The 21,117-nt window shown below is 41.1% G+C and overlaps 1 protein-coding gene and 1 pseudogene across 7 annotated transcripts in view; one reads left to right on the forward strand and one right to left on the reverse strand.

Moving 5' to 3' along the window:
• Positions 1-18,502, reverse strand: part of LOC109551027 (ATP synthase peripheral stalk subunit d, mitochondrial-like) — a 67,583-nt gene extending 49,081 nt beyond the window's left edge. For 4 of the 7 annotated variants that reach the window (XR_012325633.1, XR_012325632.1, XR_012325631.1 and 1 more), the window contains exons 1-6: positions 18,301-18,502; positions 16,819-16,894; positions 15,702-15,832; positions 12,267-12,391; positions 8,760-8,806; positions 6,469-8,080 (exon numbers count right to left, since the gene is read on the reverse strand). Coding sequence is in view for 4 of the 7 variants with exons in the window: in XM_073791203.1 (XP_073647304.1) it covers positions 6,469-6,499 (31 nt within the window). In the remaining 3 variants the exon portion in view is untranslated. The remainder of the gene's footprint in view (positions 1-6,468; positions 8,081-8,759; positions 8,807-12,266; positions 12,392-15,701; positions 15,833-16,818; positions 16,895-18,300) is intronic. The other 3 variants (XM_073791205.1, XM_073791204.1, XM_073791206.1) reach the window with 3 other exon arrangements.
• LOC117307818 (uncharacterized protein C2orf78-like) lies at positions 184-4,595 on the forward strand (annotated as a pseudogene).
• Positions 18,503-21,117: the final 2,615 nt, after the last annotated feature.

Raw genomic sequence — 21,117 nt, forward strand, 5'->3', positions numbered from 1 at the left:
TGCCCAACATGGGAGCACAGGCAGCTAATACAGAAGAGTGTAAAACTGCTCAGTCCTTGCAACCATCATAACGGTCTGATTTTTGGTTTCTCAGTAAGTATTGACATTACAGGTGTCTGGATAGCAAGAAACTTAAGATAATGCTGTTCCTCAAACATAGTGAGAATTTATCAATCTCCCTGATGTTTTCATTACCCTCTTGTTCTTACAGAAAATTTCCAAAATCCATCTCGACTTGGAACTCTGAATTCTCTGCAGCACTCTCTTCCTGGGGTGAGCAATGCAACTTCCCTAACAGGAAGTGTCTGCAACTTCTCCAGAGTCTCTGCTCCTGCCGTCAGTTCGGCATCAGCTACTGGTACCTCTTTCCAGACACTCATGGGTAGCGCCTACCTTCACCAACAGTCTAGCACAACTATGTTATCTGGAGTTACTGACCAGAGCCAGACCACCACTTCAGCTGCTTCCTATCCGGGTGTTCTTGACTGGGACATCACAGGAAGCACCGAAAAGAATTCTCCTTCACTCGGAGACTGTACTCTGGCAGTCACTGACCAGCACACAGCTGCTTCCTCCATGTTTACGGCATGATAAAACTGCAGACACCAATAACATGGTCCCTCTATATCCATCACCTTCTGCCAGGCTTGCTCAGGGAACACCATCTCAGATTCCAAATCAGGGACACAGCCTGTCACTTCCGTACCAGGAAGGAAGCCAGGTGTATTACTATAACCAAGGCACATTGGGGTCTTTACTGAATGGAGAACTTGGCTCCTGCCTGCAATCCTATGGCTCTGTGTCATACACAGGAAGTAGGGCCTCTGTGCAACCAAAAGTGGTAATGGTACTAAAGGAGATTCAGCCCACAAATATCCAACCACCAGCTTCCACCTCTGGAATCTACTACCCTGTGTCTGCTCAACCCGTCACAGAAACAAGTTTGCAAGGTGAGTACAAAGAACAAGAAAGTTGAACAATGAGGTCAGCATTCAAAAGTGGGGTCAAATCTACAGCTGGGAAGTGGTGTACAGACAGCTAGAATTTAGATCCTGAGCCTTTAATAACCACTACCTTCGCTCAGGGCTCTCTGGTTTTAGACTCTATATAAGAACACCTAGGGCTTCCCTGGTGGCGCAGTGGTTAAGAATCCGCCTGCCAATGCAGGGGACACGGGTTCGAGCCCTGGTCAGGGAAGATCCCACAGGCCGTGGAGCAACTAAGCCCATGTGCCACAACTACTGAGCCTGCATTCTAGAGCCCGTGAGCCACATCTACTGAAGCCCACGCGCCTAGAGCCTGTGCTCCATAGCAAGAGAAGCCACCGCAATGAGAAGCCTGCACACCGCAACCAAGAGTAGCCCCCGCTAGCCGCAACTAGAGAAAGCCCGTGCACAGCAATGAAGACCCAGTGCAGCCAAACAAATACATACATAAAATAAGTAAGTTCAAAAATAAATAAATAAATATAAAATTTTTAAAAAAGAACACCTAATTCAGGTTGGAAGGTGGGAGGGACACTCTAAATGTCATCTATGCTGCATGTACAAGAACCCCGAGAGCATACCAAGAGGTACCACATTTTTCACTGCTGTAGCCGATCATTCCCCCTGTACTCCCACAGTGTATCACTCCCTTCCCTGATCTACTGCTACAGTCTCTTTGGAAGGTGTTTCAGAACTCTTGTTTTCATAGTGCCAGTTTAACTGTCCTCACTTCCCTAATTTATACCAGGATTTAAGACCTTGTGGTCCGGGATCCTGTCCAGAGCAAGCAGGCTAAGACTCTGTCTTTGTTTATTTATTTCATCAGGAAGGGCTCTACTCCCTCTCCTAGTTCATGGTGTGAAGTGTTCTTAGCCTCTCAGGAAAGTGGGGAGAATTGAAAGGACTCTATAAGAGAATGCTAGGCTTTGTAAAATATTTCGTTTCTTTAAAAAATAAGACTCATTTTTTATTTGACTTTGAACAATCCTAGGAAATACAAAGAAAGCCAAGAATCGGTGACATGAAATGATCACCAGTAAGAATTACAACAGTCACCGCTTATCTCGTAGCATAGGGCACTGTCCGTGATCCTTAAGAAGAGTTACTAGAAATGCCTTGCCCATCTTGCCCCTATACACCAACACATCAATCATGTACCTTGAAAGATACATGAGTGCTGTGTTGGTGTTTAGGGGGAGCATCTCACTTACCAGGGACTGACTTCTACCTTGATTCCTTTGTAGGGATGGAGACTTCCCTGGTGATGAAAAATTCCCTGGGATTGCAACCTCCAAGCCAGACATCTTGTGTGACACAAACTCAAGAACTCCTCAGGCCCTGCAGGAGCAGAAATATCCAGATACTTGAGAGTAACCCACCACCTGAACTTGGGGACATTTCAGGGACAGCTCCAGTCCAGAGCGCCAGTAGTCTCCTGGCCCTGCCTCCAGCTCCAAGCCAGGGACAAATAGAGAGTGAGCACTTGGAGGATATGAAAACCAAGCTTTCAAAGCCTCTGGATGCCTACAGATCCCAAGAGAAAACCAAGAGCCTCCACTACTCCCTTTAGAAATCCCTGATATTCAGCAGCTCCTGGCCTGCACTGATGCATCCCCTCAGCCAAGAGGAGCAGCTGCTTCTGAAAATGCTGATCTGGGAAAGAACAGCCTGAGTCTTGAGGGTCTAGGGACACCTGAAAATGGGATGGAATCTAGCAGTGGTTTTGCAGACATTACTACACTGGCGGAGGATATTCACCTTCCCCAGCTCTTTAATTCTTTGAAGGAACTTGATCCAAAGGTCCCAACAGGATCAAAGCCAAAGACACCAGAGCCTTTAAGGTGAATCAGATGCAGGAAAAGCCAAGTGTCATAAAGGTTCCCTCTGCTCAACCCAGGAAGAACAAACATAAAGCCTCTGAGCCTATCAGTGGTGCTCCCAAGGCCAAAATCCAGCCAAAGAATCCAGAGTGCCTGCTAGGGGGAGAAGTGCTTCTATGCCATGCTGCAGTCAGGGACAGCGCTCCTGTGACCACGGCCAAGCATTCCAAAGGCAAACCTCAGAAAGCTGCATCCAGAAAGATCAGCAAAACGAAGAGCCACGGGCAGGAAAGCACCTCAAGGACCAGACGAAGGAAGAAGGCTGAAGAGAAAAAGCAGTCAGGGAACAAAGTCAAGGCAGGAGAGAAGCCAACAATTCCCCAGACGAAGCGAAGGAAGCAGCAAACTGAGCTTATCCAAGAGAGCTTTAAAAAGCCTCGAACCTCCCTAGGCATGTGCAGGCTGGGGTCTGTGAAGGTTTTTCATGCACTGGGGGAGAAGAATGATAAGAAAACTGGGCTCTCTTCCTGTCGGGTCTTGGGAAATTCAAGCAACCCTAAACACCCCCAGCTATCCAGCCATGGAGGTATACCCCACCTGAGGATAAGAGTCCTGAGAAAACTCAAGTCAAAGCCCAGAAACCAGACAGCAGTGCTGAAAAAGAGTGTCCATCTCCATCCCAGTAGGAGCTGCCGCCTCCTGGGAAGGTCAAGTTGATACCTCTGCCGTTTTCTGCCTGGGACAAGCCTCAATCTCGACCTGCTCCGCGGAGGCCACAGTCTCTGGCCTCACATCGGCCTGCTGTGGCTGAGTGTGCCCGGCCTGTTTTTACTAACACAGCTCAACCTCCTGCAGTGAGTTCATCCCACCCAGCTCCTGCCTCTTTGCCAGGTCCTGCCAAACCATCTCAGCCAACTATGACTAACCAACCCAACCGGGTTGGACCGACCATACGCAGCCTAGTGTCCCTCAGTCTGCTGCTCCTAGACCTGCACCCTACGGAACTTCATCTTGCACTTCTCTCCAGTGGGAGCCTGTTCCCCCTGCTGTGACTAAGCGCCAGTCCCCACCCAAACTCCAAACCCCTTTCTACTCCAAGACTTCAGCGAGCAACCAATTCCATGGAGGGAACCGAATGTTCCTGAGCCAGTAATGTCAAAGCCCATCAAACAAGAGCAGAGGCCAGAGCGGGAAGCCATGAAGAGACGGGCTCAACAAGAACATGAGAATGCTGCCAAATACACCTCTTTGGGGAAAGTGCAATTTTTCATTGAGAGGGAAAAAGAATGGAAATTGCTGACTATTACGGATATGTAAAGTCAGAGCTGCTAGGAGTGTTGGTGCCACCTTGGGGACCAGCTGCTCTTCCATATACAGATAAGACAGGTATAAATTTCTCTATTTATTTTGATATATTTTAAAACAATAAAACTGAATAAATAAATGTAATAGAATTCATAGGTAATAAAACTTTTGATTTTTGAGATGCTGCTAACTGGGGTGTATTTTTTGTTTGTTTTTTGATGGGGTTGGAATCAAAGTCTGCATGAGAAAGGAAGGACTGAAAGTTGGATGGATGAATGAAGGAAAGGGGTAAAAACAGAGGAAAGAGAAAGGAACTTGGCCCAGGGCTAGGAAGGCCAAAAGGCATTTATGGATTTATGAAAGGAAGCAGGAGTGAGGATGAAATGGCAGAAGTAAAAAGCAGGGTCAGAGGTCAGGGGTGAAAGAACAAAATTTGAATAGAGTTGAAGATGACAGAAGGTGAGTCTAGGTTTACTAGGAGAAAGAAAAAGTCTCTTGGGGAGGTTGGCCTTAAGTCTCACAACCACCAGATAGGTATTTAAGAAAACAGGAGGTTCAGCACACATCTCTGAAAAGCTAGAGTTGCCTTATTCAGGTGTGATTATAGTGGGGGATAGGGAAATCTACCAGAGAGGTGGCTAGGGCTCAGAGTTATCCTAGGGGCAGCTGACGACAGGGGCACAGCCAAGGAACTGCTGCATCAGGAGGCCCACGAGCAGGGCCTGGTATGTAAATCACCATGTACTCAACACCTAAGCACCAGGGCAGCTAATGCACTACTCAGTTAATCCTGGCAACGACAGGCAAGGCCAGTATTCCTGTGCCACTTCACTTAGAGAGGTGCAGCAAAGGGCTGAGGTCACGTCGCATGTGGAGGTACAAGGCCTCAATTGCAGGCCCAAATGCCTCCAAAGTCCTCAGTATCTGCAAGTGCCCGCAGGCGGCCAACCTGGTTTTCAGAGCACAGCATCCTGAGGTTACTGGTGGATGAGATCAAACTTCTGGACAGGCCTAAATATTATCTTGAGGGGCTTCCTCCATTGACCAGGGCGCATGCCGCCTTCTGTAAACATCACCATCAACTGAAACGCACGAGAAAAATCCGACGGAAGCGTCCACTCTCACGGGTGAGAGCGGTGGGGGCACGCACACTGGGCAGCCGCTCCAACAGCCACAGGACCCAGGCGCCCAGTGGTTCACGGGCTCCCTGGGAGGCCTCGTGGGGCAGGTCGAGGGAGTGAGGATGGGAGAGAGCGGCAGGGGTGGGCGTCAAAAGGAATGCAGTGGGGAGAAGGGAGAGATGGAGACAGTGGATAGTGGATAGTGACCATGGGAAAACTGGCAATTTTCATTTTCAACATTAATTTTTTGAGATGTCATTCACATGCCATAACATTCACCTTCTGAAACTGCGAATTCAGCGTCATTTCGTACATTCACAAGCCTATGCAACCATCACCGTCATCTAACCCATCACGTTTTCATCAACCCACAAAGAAGCCCCCGTAACCATCAGCAGGCCCTCTTCATCCCCTCCTCCTTCAGTCCCTGCAACCATTAATTTCCTTTCTGTTGCTATGGTTTTGCCTTTTCTGGACATTTCATGACATAATACAAATGGGACCACTGTGTGTGGCTTCTTTCACTTAGCATAATGTTTTCAAGTTCGTCCATGTCGTAGCATGTGTCAGTACTTCATTCCTTTTTATGACTGTATAATATTTCACATATAACCACATTTTAAAAATCCATTTATCCATTCATGGGCATTTGGTTTTTTTACACTAATAATCTCCATTTATTGACAGTTTATTCTGTGCCAGGCAGCACCAGGCTAAGTTACTGACCTTATTTCACAGATAAAGAGGCTTGGAGAGTGTGAAGAGTTTGCCCAAGATTAAGAGCTAGCAACTGGGGGAACTGGGGTTTGAACTCAGGCGAACTTCAGAGGTAATAAATTCACATGACAGAACATTAGAAAAGGTCCACAAGGGCATTCAATGAAAAGTCACCCTTTTCCCCACGTGCCCCAGCCACACATTTCCCTCCTCAGAGACATCTGCTTTTGCCATGCTGTGGATCCTTCCAGAGAACTATTTATACCTCAACGTGTATGTATCACAATTTATTGACTAATCTGTCCCAATGATTTGAAATGTCACTTTTATGGTATAATAGATTCTTATACATATTTATATTACTTTTCTCAGAGCTGTCCTGGCTCGTTTTTGCCTATCTTTTATGTTTTCCATTTCTCTAAAATCCTTTTTATCTTCAAAAAAATTTTTCCTTTTCCTGTTTGTTTCTCTTAAGGCATTATGTTCATTCACTCGTATGATTTTATTTAAATGATTTACTTTTGGCGGTGTTGGGTATTAGTTGCAGCATGTGGGCTCTTCGTTGCAGCGCAGGGGCTCTCCCTCGCAGCTCGTGGGCTCTCTAGTTGTGGGGCGTGGGCTCCACAGCACGTGGGCTCAGTAGTTGCGGCGTGCGGGCTTAGTTGGCCTGCGGCATGGGGGATCTCAGTTCCTCAGCCAGGGATCGAACCTGCATCCCCTGCATTGGAAGGCAGATTCTTAACCACTGGACAACCAAGGAAGTCCCCACTCTTATATTATTTTAAATTTAGTCCTCATTTCTGAATTTTTTTTCTTTTATTTTGAATTCTGTCCTGAGTTCTATCATCTTACCTAATATTCTGGTTTACGCAGTTCCTTCATCTTTTTTTTTAATTATGGTAAAATATACATAAAACAAAATTTAGTACTTCAACCATTTTCAAGTATATAATTCAGTGACATTAAATACACTCACAATGCTGTGTGACCATCACCACTATTCAAATTCAAAATAATTATGTCTAAAGATTGAGCAGGACCTCAGAAAGATGGAGGCAGCAGCATAGTTTCTGAATCTCTCCAAACCCTTTCATGGAAGAAGATCAACTAAAACCAAACACCCATAGGTGGCATTTATCAGCATTTACCTTTTCCAGAACTTTTTCACCATCCCAAACAGAGACTCTAGAGCCATTAAACAGTAACTTCCCATTCCCTCCTTGATCCATGTTCTTTCACCTTTTCCACTGTTTTTCCTAACATCTTTTAGCCCACTTTGAAATAATAGGTTACAGTTTTGATCTGTTTTGTGGACCTGTCTTTTCCAACTTGATTTTATTGTCTGAACAGATGCTATTCTGCTCCTTATTCTCTTTTTGCTTACACTACCTCTGTATGGGATATGATCCCAATCCTTTTCTTTTATTGATTTTTGGATGAAAAAAGTTTTAAAGCACTTTGAAAAGGAGGTGCGAGGCCATGTGGAAACGTGTTCCTCATGGCTGTTTCATCAATGCTTCACTTATACTGTTTTGAAATAACTCTTTTCCAGGAGGCATAAACCAGTGGGCTTTATCATTGTACAGAGTTCAGGGAAACGACCCCACGAAAGCTGATCACCTTAGCAAAAATGATTTAGTTATGATTTCACCCAAGATTGGTCACCAACCAGCCTGGGAAACTCAATGAACCAGAGACAAGGTATAATGCCATCTTTCCTTCTCTCTGACTCAGCTCTCAAGGATTGGTCACCTACATGTTATTTGTAATTATTAGTTGGTTTCTGTTCATAATTACTATCAGAAGACACAGCACTTATGGGTCTAATTACATTGCCCGGCTACGCACCATTCTTCTTCATTTTGGCTTCCTGTCCACCAGCAGGAACCTGATTTATTTTTGTTCTCCCCTCACCACAGCCCAGTAATTTTTGTGAATGACTCTCAGTCTCGCCAGAATCTGTATCTCTCACTCTGCCCCAACATCCCACCCCATCATTCGCTCCCTGAAGTGTACTCTAGAAATTTAGGTAAACTGGATATTTTAACACTGTTCACCATCTCTTATGAAACCAGAAGAAGAGCAGCTCTCTTATGGAATGACGGAGAACTTGCAAGGATAAAACACCAGTCTGCAGGAGAAAGGGAAGAAGAGAATGATGGAAATAGTTTCCGGAAAACTATTTTTACATTTTGTTTTGTTTGTTCCTGGTAAATAAATTGAAATCTTCTAAACATTAAAAGAAAATCTAAACCACTAAATTCAATAATACAGGAATATAACTTTTAAAACATTTTTCTTTGGCTGCGCAGCATTTGGGATCTTAGCTCCCCAACTAGGGATTGAACCCACGCCTGTTGCACTGGAAGCGTAGAGTCTTAACCACTGGACCACCAGGGAAGTCCCAGGAATATAACTTTTAGAGGAGAAGTTATAAACCCCTTGGCTATGTGAACTGGAGATTTTTAGTACGAAGTCATATATTTTAAATGACTTGGAGCTTTAAAGAAAGGAAGGAAGGAAGAAAAAGGGACTTCCTTGGTGGTGCAGTAGATATAATATCAAAAATAAAGTAATTAATTAAATAAATTTAAAAAAGAAAAAAAATGCTGAAATCCACTGACTATTCAGGCTGTTATATCTCGCTATTTCCAGATACATCCCTTTCAAAACTTTCGGTAAAACATTACCTTATGTCAGAACAAATGAATTACAAACTTTTCTCTTTGTCCAAAATTTGAGAAATTCTCCTACACTTCTACCTTCAAATTTTATAAAAAGGGAAAAGTAGTGACAACCCTTATACTTACATCCAATTGCATCATCTGGCCACATGCCTTCTACATCAATCAAATATCTACAAAACAACAAAATTCGAGTCATTTGTAAATAAAAAGAAAAGAAAATCAAGGTTTCGCAAAAAAGGTCCAATTTCCCTTTACAAATATAGATATAAAAATCCTAAGAAAATATCAGCACATCTAATCAATAATTATTAAAGAATGATATGCACCAGGACCACAAAAAGGCGTTATTCCAAGGATGCAAGGATAACGCAACTTTAGAAAATTTATTAATATAATTATTTACATTGATACAACAACTTAATTAATAAATGAAAGAGCATAAAATACAGGACCAAACTGGCAGATGTTAAAAAGTTATCTGATAACGTGCAACAGTCAGTTTGGGTGAAAATGCTCTGTACGCTAAAAACAGGAGACTTAATATGACAGAGTATTCATCAAGAACCAACAAATAACAAAAGACAAATCAGGACAAATATTAACATCATATCTAAAAAACCCTATCTAACCAACCATAGGAGCCAGAGACTTAGGAATCACCATCACTGACAGCTATTTCTCCCTCACCCTCATCCTCAGCCCACCACCAGTGCTAACAATGATACGGCCTACATACCTCTAGAATCTGTCCACATCTTTCCACCAAAATGACCACCATACCCTGGTCCAAGCCACCATTATGCCCAATTTCTACAAAAGTCTCCTAACTTGTTTCCTCGCTTCCACTCTTTCTCCCTGCAGTCTATTCTCTACTCGGTAGCAAAATGATAGGTTGAAAATGCAATTGGGTATGTTCCATGCACTCACCTTCAACAACAAAGTTCAATGGTTTTCTATTAAAGTCTGAAACCTTAAACATAAGCCTGCACGATCGAGCTCCTACCCATACTTGTAGCTCCATTATAATCACATGCTCCCCCAACAGCCCCACCTTCCTGGCCTGTTCCTCCAACACACCATATGCTTTCCTCTTATAGGGTCTTTTGATATTCCTTATGCTCAGAAATCTCTCTACAGTGTCCCTATCTGCTTAATACCTACTCATCCTTCAGATATCAGCTGAAACATCCCTAAATAAACCTTCTCTAGTCTCCATGATGAGATCAAATCCTCCCTAAAATGTGCTCTCATGGTACCATGTTCCTCTCCTTGGCACTTGTCAGAGATGTAATTCTACATGCAGTGTATGATTCTTGAATATCTATTCCCTCTCTGGACTGTTAGAATTCACAAAGGGCAGGTCAAGTCTTTTCACTCACAAAATTTCACAAGTCTTTTTGCTAGCCCCCAGCACAGTACTTAAACATAACACATGCTCAATAAGTATTTCCTGCATGAACAACCATAAATTGGTACAGTGTAGCAACAACCACAAAAAGCATAAGGGCACCAACTCTTTGATGCAGAAGTCCCATTCTGAGTGAAGTTAACTGAGACAAAGCATATATATTCAAAGGTGTCCACACAGCAATGTTCATTACTTTGACGTTTTATAATATCAAAAACTTCGGACTTTTATATGTTCATCAGTGAGCAAAGGAACAATGCAGCCTTAAAAAAAATAAACAAATGGGACCTAATGAAACTTAAAAGCTTTTGCACAGCAAAGGAAAGTAGAAACAGGACAAAAAGACAACCCTCAGGATGGGAGAAAATATTTGCAAACAAATCAACAGACAATGGATTAATCTCCAAAATATATAAATAGGTCATGCAGCTCATTATTAAAAAAACAAACAACCCAATCAAAAAATGGGCAGAAGACCTAAACAGACATTTCTCCAAAGAACACATACAGATGGCCAAGAGGCACATGAAAAGCTGCTCAACATCACTAATCATCACTCAACATCCTGCTGCACTTGATTCTTCTTTCATAATTAACCCACTTATAGTCACTACATGTTTATCTTCCTAGATAACTGTAAGTTGCTACTGAACAAAGACTTCTACTCACCTCTGTATCCCCGTGCCCTAACAACAAACCTATAAGGCTCTCGGTGTTTACTGAAACAATTTATTTTCTGAGTCTCTACCAATTCTAGGGAGTGGATAGTATAGTCTCCTCCTCATTATCAGTGAGCCTGACATCTGTGGGAGGGGCTTATAGCAGAGGAAGTCACCAATGGATCATAACTAAGGTCGGGAGACTGCAATGGCAGAGAGCATGGTGAAGTTAGCCCACTACATGCAGAAGACCCACAGAGGAGTCAGCATATGCACTGGACTACACTTGGTATAACATGTGAACAATCAAGGTTTACAAACGTGTTCTCATGCACTTGTAAGGATCTTCTAGCCCACGCAGAACAGATAGAACACACACAAAGGAGCCTGGAGGAAGCGAGTAGGCCGGCAGCTGCACCCTATTATCTTAACAGGTAACATTTCTGTGACTACAGTTTACACAAATTGGATCATTTGCCCCCTTTCTAGACACCCTGGTTATCACAGGCAAGGCCAAGCCTCTCAAGTTTTAAAGCTAGAGTACAGGGAAGATCTGTGAATAGGGCTGCAGATATTTAAGAGCTAGTACCTGCATTAAGCAACCAGGTTATAGAATGAAAAGTCATCTTGAAATTCCAGTCTCTCCCTCGCTCTCTCACCTCCTATCCCCTATCTTCCCGCCTCCATCTCTATTCCTCTCCCCTACTCCCTGTTTTATGTATAAATGTGCATCATTTTATATATACACGGAATATTTACTGTCTGTTAGATTTATTTAATAAAGTGCACACTCCTCAGGCTAAATTTAGAAAGAGGACAAAATGAACACTTTAACATGGGCGTCAGTGGCGTTCCAAAGACAAAAGATTCCTCAGTCTTAAAACATGGCAAACACCACGTTCCTTCTGATAGTTAGATGCTAGAAAAAGGCAAGTGGATCCTTAAAATTCACACGCTATTAAGACCTACTATCAACAGAGTAGATCTTAAAGCGGAAACAAGAAAACACCAGCCTTTTAAGTTCTTCCTGTCTGAAGATAAGAATAAGACGTGGTAGTGTTCTTCCTCACCTGCACCCAAAGTGTAAAAGCAGCAAAAATATCTTAAACACATATGATGAGGAAGCCGCTCTTCTGGTCCACTTGTTCTGTTTTGCTTCTAGGGATCTGTCTCACTCCGAACCCTTGCTTTTAGTTTTCTCTTTTATATACGCTAAGAACCTGAGAGTCTTAACGTTTTCTTCCAGCTCGCAACCAATAAATAGGATAAAAGAACATTTTCATTTTTTATTTATTTTCCATTCAAATTTTTAAAAAAGAGATAAGTAAGCTAGTTCAGTTCATATTTCTCACAAAAATCACTTTCCAAACTAAACTAAATTGTTAGTGACAATAAACAGGAAAAGCACCGTACTCTATTAGCACCATCTGACATTTCCACCTTAATGTTACCAAACGTAACAGGCCTAATGTCAGAACTATTAAAAATGTTCAAAATCCCCAACCCCACTCAAAATGCATACCAAAGTTCAGGTAAAGGAAAACAAAAACAAAAACAACTCACCATTATCTTTATTTTCTTTCAGAAACCCATATAAATTCCCACTGGAATTTAACACTAGTGTCGTCATCTGGCACCTGATGCCCAATTGTACAAATTTTTAAATAAGGAATAGTTGCTGGTAAGTCCTATAAGGCAAAACCATGACAATATGTATTATTTCCTTTGTAGGGAAAGAATAAAAAATTAAGAGAAGGCAGAATATAAACCAAGAGAGTACATTAAACTTAGTATGTCAGTCATTCTGATAAGAGCCATTTTTTCCAAAGCTGCTTTAACCAGTAATTATCACTTGATTTTCATTAAAACTGCAGAATGGACAGTTACCAGGCATGCAAAAGGAAAAGCAAATCTATGTGAACGAATGGACATGTAACTCAAAATGATATAAACAGTTCTACCTACATTTATGTTCTATCTTACATTTCAAGGGCCATAAAGCGGCTGTGATTTAAGGAGAGTAGTAGAATAGAGTCAGAAGAACTTGGATTCGAATTAGGAAATAGAGCAAATTTCAGGCATTGTTGAGAACTGGTATTCTTGGGGTGGGAGAAAGTAGACTATCAATAGAAGACAGAAAAGGATAAGTGAAAATTCTCTAGTTCTGAATTTAAATGGAAAGTAGCAGCAGGAACCTATGACAAATTTTAAAAATATTAAAAACAAACATATTTCCTAGCTCTGACCACTGAAAAAGTCTAGAAACAACTGATGTCATGTTAAAAGTACTCAGGAGTCACTGAGAAGCTCCAACTGGCCAAAGATAGGGCCTCAGTTAGAATAATAACTGTAATGGAGTCCACGGTGATAGGAATAAATAAAATTTTACAAAACTGGTCACCACTGGAGGATATTTGTGAATCAACTCATTAGTTTGAAAACTCTTAAATAAAAGAAGAGAATCATGCCTCTATAACTGGGCAACCAAATAGTTGATGAGGGGAATCTTCTCCTCATACAAATATACCCAGCTAATAAGTGAAAAAAGAACAACAGAATTCACCATTTTTTGAAGCCTCAACTGAATTAATGGATGTAGGTATGAATCATCAGTGACTGCTAATATCACAGAAAGAGACAATTATATGTCTCCATGGAAGAACACATCATCACCTATGAAACTGTCTTGCCAAAACAAAACATGCAAGCTTCATTGATCAACTAATTTGTAATTGATCAACTACCAATTTACAGGAAATAAAAGGATTGAAGAATATGTTAACAACACATGGACTGTAATCATCAAAATCTAGATGGGACAAATTACCTGGTTTCTTTAAAAATAAAATTCAAGGAGGAAAAAAAAAGTGAGAGAGACATGGAGGGAGAACCTAGAGATTAAACAAGACTTCAGAGACCTAACAATCAATGGCAAAGTACGGACCTTATTTGGATCTAATTCAAAATTCTTATAAACAATTTTTTATGACATTTAGGAGACAACTGCAAATTTGAGCACTCACTGGGTGTTTACTATTAAAAAATGATATTAAGGAATAAAAGTCCTATATTTTAAATATACACACCAAAATTGTATGGGTGGGGCTTCCCTGGTGGCGCAGTGGTTGAGAATCTGCCTGCCAATGCAGGGAACACAGGTTCGAACCCTAGTCTGGGAAGATCCCACACGCCGCGGAGCAACTAGGGCCGTGAGTCACAACTACTGAGACTGCGCATCTGGAGCCTGTGCTCCACAACAAGAGAGGCCGCGACAGTGAGAGGCCCGTGCACCGCGATGAAGAGTGGCCCCCACTTGCCGCCACTAGAGAAAGCCCTCGCACAGAAACGAAGACCCAACACAGCCAAAAAAAACGTAATTAATTAATTAATTTTAAAAAATGTATAGGTGTTATTACATGTTGTCTCGGAGCTGCTTCAAGATAATATGGAATGGGGTGAAACAGGTGGGGGTATAGATAAAACATGACAGCCATCAGTTGGGAAATATTAAAGCTGGATGAGTTCATGGGTATACAAGGAACACTCACAGTATTTTGTATACTTTTGTATATGTTTAAAATTTGTGATAATTGTTTAAAAACAAGATGACACTGTAGAAAACAGCTTGGCAGTTTCTCAAAGGTTAAACGTAGAGCTACCATATGATCCAACAACTCTGCTACTACCTACGCTGCACATCTAACAGAACTGAAAGCAGGGATTTGAACAAATATCTGTACACCAATGACCACAGCAGCATGATTCACAATACCTACAAGGTGGAAAACAACCAAGTGTCAATCAACCGTTGAATAACAAACTATGGTCTATATACACACAGTGGGATTTATTAAGCCAAAAAAGGAATGGCATTTTGTTACATGCCATAACATGGATGAACCTTGAAAACACTAGGTTTAGTGAAATAAGCCAGACATAGAAGGATAAATGTGGTAGATTCCACTTACACGAGGTACCTAGAATAGGCAAATTCATAGAGACAGAAAATAGAATAGAGGTTACCAAGGGTTGGTGGGAGGGAAAATGGGGTTGTTACTGTTTGATGGTTACAGAGTTTTTGTTGAGGATGATGAAAAAGTTTTGGTTATAGACAGTGGTGATAGTTACACAACACTGTTACTGTATTTAATGCCACTGAACTGCATATTTATAAATGGTGAAAATAAATATGATTTATCTATATTTTACCACAATAAAAAAAACAGGAATAACTGAGTTGAAATTTCAATTCTTCCTTGTCCGAGAGTCAGTTTCATCGTCTTTAAAATTAGTAATTGTAGTTGTCTATCCTCTGAGCTTAGTGCAGAGTAAGCCCTCAGTAGGAGGTATCAGTACTACTTCCACTTCAACAGCAAAGGATTGTTGTGAAGATTAACAAAGTCAATGGATATGAAAGAACTTTCTAAATGGCAAACTGCTATACAAATCTTAACAAACATTAGGTGTTACTGTCTCCCAAGGCCATGGAACAGGTCAGAAGAAGGATAATTCTTTTGCACTGGTATGTCCTACATGGGCCAAGAGAATATATGGGTTTCTGTACTAAATCAGAAGGCATTAGGAAAAGGAAGCATAAAAATTAGAGAACAATTGTCTTTTACAGTGATGCTTAAACACGCTCAGGCAACTGCTTAAAATAAGTGCTGAAGACATAATGGACATACCTTTCTTTCCTTTCAGGCTACTACTATTCTACCTAAAAGTTTATTTCAATTTCAAAATATAGAACATGGAAGCTTATAGAATTTCTTAAGCATATCTAGAGCCTACTGCCAAATACTATAGTTCAATTCATATCTTTAATCTCATTTTGAAACAGCAATTACAAATGTGTATTTATGGAAACCACTAGCTTCCCTTTTTGAACCCATGAAAGAAGGCCAGGATTCACCTTAGCTTAAGATGATAACTACTGAATTACTATCAATTATTACAGTATCAGAAAGAAGGTCATTTTCAATTACGGGTTCCATTTACCTCTGGCTTATAAAAGCGGCGATTATATGTTAAGTCAATAATCAGCCCAAGTTCTTCATTCTGTTCTTAGAGTTTGTTAAAAAAGGTCCAAGAGGGAAAATCATTCTTCTGGAGCAAGATTCTTTTCAAAACTGTGTCAGAAAGAATAAAATAAGAAAGCACATGTGTTTAAAATCCTTTATTGTATTATCCATTTATTCAAACCCTGTGATGCTAACATATGAGATTCAAAGTAAAGTTTCTTCCTCTGGAATTTACAAGCGATATTACAATCCTTTCTTCCAGAGAGATTAGAAGGAAGAAAATAAGCTCACTTCTATATATTTATTTCTATGTTTGTTTATTTCATGTTGGTCTCCTAACCAGACTGTAAACTCCCAGAAGGCAGGGACCACATCAATTTTGCCTACCACTGTACTGTCAGCTCCAAGCAGAGTGCCTGAAAATAGACACAAAAATAAATACGTCTTGAATATCTACATATAGGAAGGATGGTTTTCACTGCTAAATATTCTTTTATGTATTTGGCTTATTTATGTACTCTGTTCCATTGATCTGTTTGGTTATTCAACTGTCAGCAACACACAGTTTTTTTTAAATTAGTAGACTAGTTTTAGAGCAGTTTGAGATTCACAGCAAAAGTGAGCAAAAAGTTCACAGTTCCCACTTATACCTTCTCTCCTTCATCCCACACAGCCTTCCCCATGATCAACATGCCATACCAGTGTGCTTCATTTGTTAGAATTCATGAACCAACACTGACACATCATTATCATTCAAAATCCATAGTTTATTGCATTCATGGTACAAGTAACTGACTATTTCTTTATTTCTAGTATAGTCATCCCCAAACATTTACATACTGAGATACATATTACTTTCTTATAAATTACTTTACTCTTTATTTATAGTTAGGGCAGTACACTGTTGTTGTTGTTTTTTAATTAAGTACAAAAGTAGGTTGTATTCATCTATGAATTCCATTTCTGGATAGTAAAGGAGGTATTAAAAAGTATTTGCTACAAAAAGGGAAAATGGAGTATGACAGGGTTGAGAGCCAGGTTGCTATATGGTGAATTCAGATTTCTGGAAGAATACGGTATTAACTTTTGCTTACCTTTTTTAAAGGAACTTTGAAAGCAAGGAAACGAGTCCCAGACATCGGCTGTTCAACTGGGAGATAGTCTTCCCACCTGTTAATATATTTTTTGTTAGGCAAATTTTATGTTAGGCTGTCTCCCTGCATAGGATGGATGTGCCGTGAAAATGGAAATCATACCCCTGTAGGGTAGGTCCCTCTTCTTTCTGCTTTGCATTTTGCTGCTCCACTTATTCAACCCCACCTAGTTATAACCTATACTTCCCTTGTTCCTGTTGTCTCATCTTGAAAACAGATAAAAGGTAACAAAACAATGCAAAGGTCTCCACAAATAAGGGATATCTAAAACCAGAGCTGGCCAGAACTTCTGTATCCCTGATAAAACCTAGCCCGGTGCTGACTACTAAGGTATCATTAATACCTGCGTGTTGACTGAAATAGTTTAAACTCAATTCTTCCACTTCACAGTTTATTTTCAGTCCTCATACAAAACCTGATAATAAAATTCCTTAATGCTAGGAATCACAGTGAAAAATAATATCTGAACTGACTTCTGTAAGATGAGTTAAACTAAGGTTAATTCAGTGAATCTGAAGCATAAAAAATGAGGGCAAAAGTGGCACAAGGTGGGGTCATAGAAGCAGAGAGGATTCTAGACCACGCACAGTCTTAAAGGCCAACGGTTTGTTTTCTATTCTCAAAACAATGGTTTTGAGCGATGTTTATGAGCAATGTTCCAACTTGTTTTTACGGTTTCTTTTGTGAAGAATGGATTAGAAGGAAACAAGATATATGGACACTACTTAGGACCTAATTGCAACAGGCAGGCAAGTTCAGTATTAGGATGTTGAGGAAGAGTTGACAGATTCAGAAGAAATTCAGGAGATAAACTGAAGCGGGCTTAATGGGGTATGAGATGGAGGAAAGGAAGATCTTAGGGAATTAAAGCGTTTACCGCACACATGAGCAAAGTCTCAAAATTAATCATTTGAACGTACAGAGGTAGATCTCTCAAATGACACCGGTTAGGAAGCAACAGTACGCCCTTTATAATTCCGAGGGGCAACACAAATCAACTGTTCGATGGAAAATTCGGCGGTACCGGTGCATTTTTTTCACTCAAACTTAGTTCCAGTTCCTCTTACTCACATTTTCTGTGCCAAAACAACACAGCTTGAGGAATTGAAGGGGATTCCATCCTGGTAACTAAGGAGGGTCCCCAACACTGACAGTCCCATCTTAAAAAGCAGTCCCTCTGCATTTTACCCGAGGAGCAATGGCCAGAGCCTCCCATTTAAAACGATGGGGGGAAATCAGAACATCACACACTGTCCCTTTCACCTACTGGGAACTGATCCGTGAGACGACCAGTACCCCCTAGCACAGCGCGGACGGGGCAGCGCGCGGGAGCAACAGTCACAGGAGACAGCACAGGAGACGAAGCCCAGACCCAGGGGTTCTGAGCTCCAACGGCAACGCCCAGGGGCCAAGGCGTATTACCTTTCCGGGATGTGCTTTCTGCCCTTCCTCCTGGCCGACGAACGTCCGGAAAAGCCGCGACGCTGACCCCAGCGCCCACGGGCACGATGCCGCCCACCCAACGCCAGGAGTGCCAAAGTCGCCAACCCGGCGCCCCCGGTGCCAGCAGAAGGCCCCGAAACACAAGCGCCTTGGCACAAGCCCACGCAGCTCGCGGACCATCTTCTACTGCGCATGCGCCACCGCCAGTCCAGATGACGTCCTCACACCGGCCGACTGAGACGCTTCATTGGTAAAGAGGAGTCTGACGCCTGCAATTCCCTCCTTAGCCGGAAGATGGTAGCAGAGGTCCATTAGTTCGTGTGTGTACCCTTCAGAATTCCAATCATATGGGACATGGAAAGTTGTCCCACTCTCCCAGTATCTTGTGTGGTTCTTTCAGATATTTCCCAAGTGCTTACATTCACACTTGTTGTATCTTGTATGTAAGTATTTCTACCTAATGGAGATCCTGTATTTTATACAAGAGCAGCGTACTATACATAGTCTACCATCTGTCTTGGATAGTGATTCTCCCAGTCAATTTTTGCGTGCATCAATTCCATTCTCTTTAATAGCTGCGTCACATTACATAATTTACATGGCCAGTCCAATATTGATGGACTTTTGGTTGTTTTCAGTTTGGGGGCATTTTGTTTGTTTTTGTTTGTGTCCTCTGTTACAGATAGGCTGCAATGTGAACCTCTTTATACATGTGTATAGCTATATATAAATTTCTAGACATAGAATTTCTGGAATGAAAGAGATGCAAACTTAAAATATTGAAAGTTTTTCAAACAATCTAATCTGCCTGATCAACCTCCAAAAATATTCTATCAACTTATACTCCACTCACAGTGAAACATTTATTGGGTTTCTATTATGAGCCTGGTATCAAGCTGGAGGTTGACAGTATGTATTTACATTTTAGACAACACCAAAAAATGCCTGAGAGAGATAAGAGTGGAGCTGAAGTATAACATTTCCTCACAGTATCAGGCATAGGGATCTGCACCTGTTAGAAAAACTATGAATCCTGCCACAAGTGGAACAGCAAAGAACAGCATGTCCTATAGTAGGTCTGAAGGTATAACAGCATACTAAATTCCATTGTTATTTATAATAACAAATGTTTTTTGTTAGTTTTACTTTTCAGTTTCTAATTTCTGAAAGTATCTTACATACACTGTGAGTAATCTTCACAACCATTTGAGCTGGGTTAACTGAGTCAGGAAGGTCAGAATTATTGAATGAATGAATGAGTGAATGAGTAAAACATCACTAGCTTTAACGTACCTGGGACAGTCATAGTCTAACCAAGTTTCAATCCACAAGCATTTATTTACAATTCTGAAAACTTCCACAGAATTACAAATGGGACAAGAGTAGTAAATTACTATTTGGATAAAGAAAAAATACAAGTTAGCACAACCTAGTTTACAAACTTACAATTAGGCACATTCAATTTGGTGCTAAGTCATAAAATATTCTTTTGCAATTTATGAAAAATATCCAATAGGCATGTAATGGCCAAAAAGTACTAATGATACAAATATCTATAAACATGACAGTGTACAAATTGTGACATAAATCTATCAGAAACTAGAAAATCTATGTTGGTCCTATAGTTCCAGCTTGCTAAAAGATACAGGCTTTGGGTGGGAACACAAAAAAATCCAGACCTGGCCATAAAAGGGTTTCCAGAAAGTATGGGAACTAGCAAAGAGTAGGCCTCTGGATGGGAGTGGGTCCAACATGAGATAAAACAATGCATTAATGGGTATGTAGTAGGCTGGGATGGAAAATATAGGAGCAAGGGATATTTGGAGAATCTGACAGCTAAGTATTTGACACTAACAAAATCTACCAGTATCCCATAGGGCCTCAGGTACCATGCAAGGGTTTGAGGGATTCCAGTATTTAATTAAACCAAAATGTGACAATGGGAGGAATTAAGGACAGCCTCAGGGGTAGATGAACTGGGGATGTTACACCAAGACATGTCTCAGTTAACCTGATGGGTTCAAAATGCAGGAAGTGGGTATACGGGACAAGACAATACCCTAACTGTAAGAATAAAGGTTTAGGTCAGGGTAGGGCCTGATGTTGCTAAGTGTTGAAATAGAGCTCTTTAGTTTCTTCCTCCTACATGTAAGATTCTTTAGAGGTTAAGATGATGCTCAACCTGCAAGCTAAAGTTAAACGGCTGGAACTAGGGAGAGAAAATAAGTTACATAGGCTCGGAACCAGGAAAAGCCTAACTAAGGGTTTGCCTAACTAAATAGAATAGAATGTTGGAACTGAATATTTTAATATGTAAACATTTTACTGATACCAAAATGTGTCTTACCACACTTCCCCCAATCTCACACCACCCATCCTAACCTGCAGTAGCTATGGGTCCCTTGATTTCCATGGAAATACAGAGAAAAGAGACACTGATCTGGCTTGCAGGTATTTAGTAAGTTGTTAGCCTCACATCACATATTAGTATCATGTAAGTAGGCTATCTGAAGTAGGAAGCTCAGGGGAAAAACCTTGAAAAACACTTAAAAGCTTAAGCCACATCTCTGTACTACAACAACTTTCACAATTTCTACTCAGGTAAGCATCATCCCCATCAGTGAAAAAACTCATATCTCATAATAGGAAAAACAGGCCTAAAAATTAAATGTGTGTCTTTGGAGGTCCCATCTATGGGATATCTTCCTGGTACTAGAAAAGTCCCCAGAAATATCAATCTTTTCACCCCTCCCTGAAAGCTTACCACCAAGGAAAATGACTAGATCCATAGATTTC

Source organism: Tursiops truncatus, chromosome 14 (genome assembly GCF_011762595.2).
Source record: "Tursiops truncatus isolate mTurTru1 chromosome 14, mTurTru1.mat.Y, whole genome shotgun sequence".
Lineage (NCBI taxonomy): Eukaryota > Metazoa > Chordata > Mammalia > Artiodactyla > Delphinidae > Tursiops > Tursiops truncatus.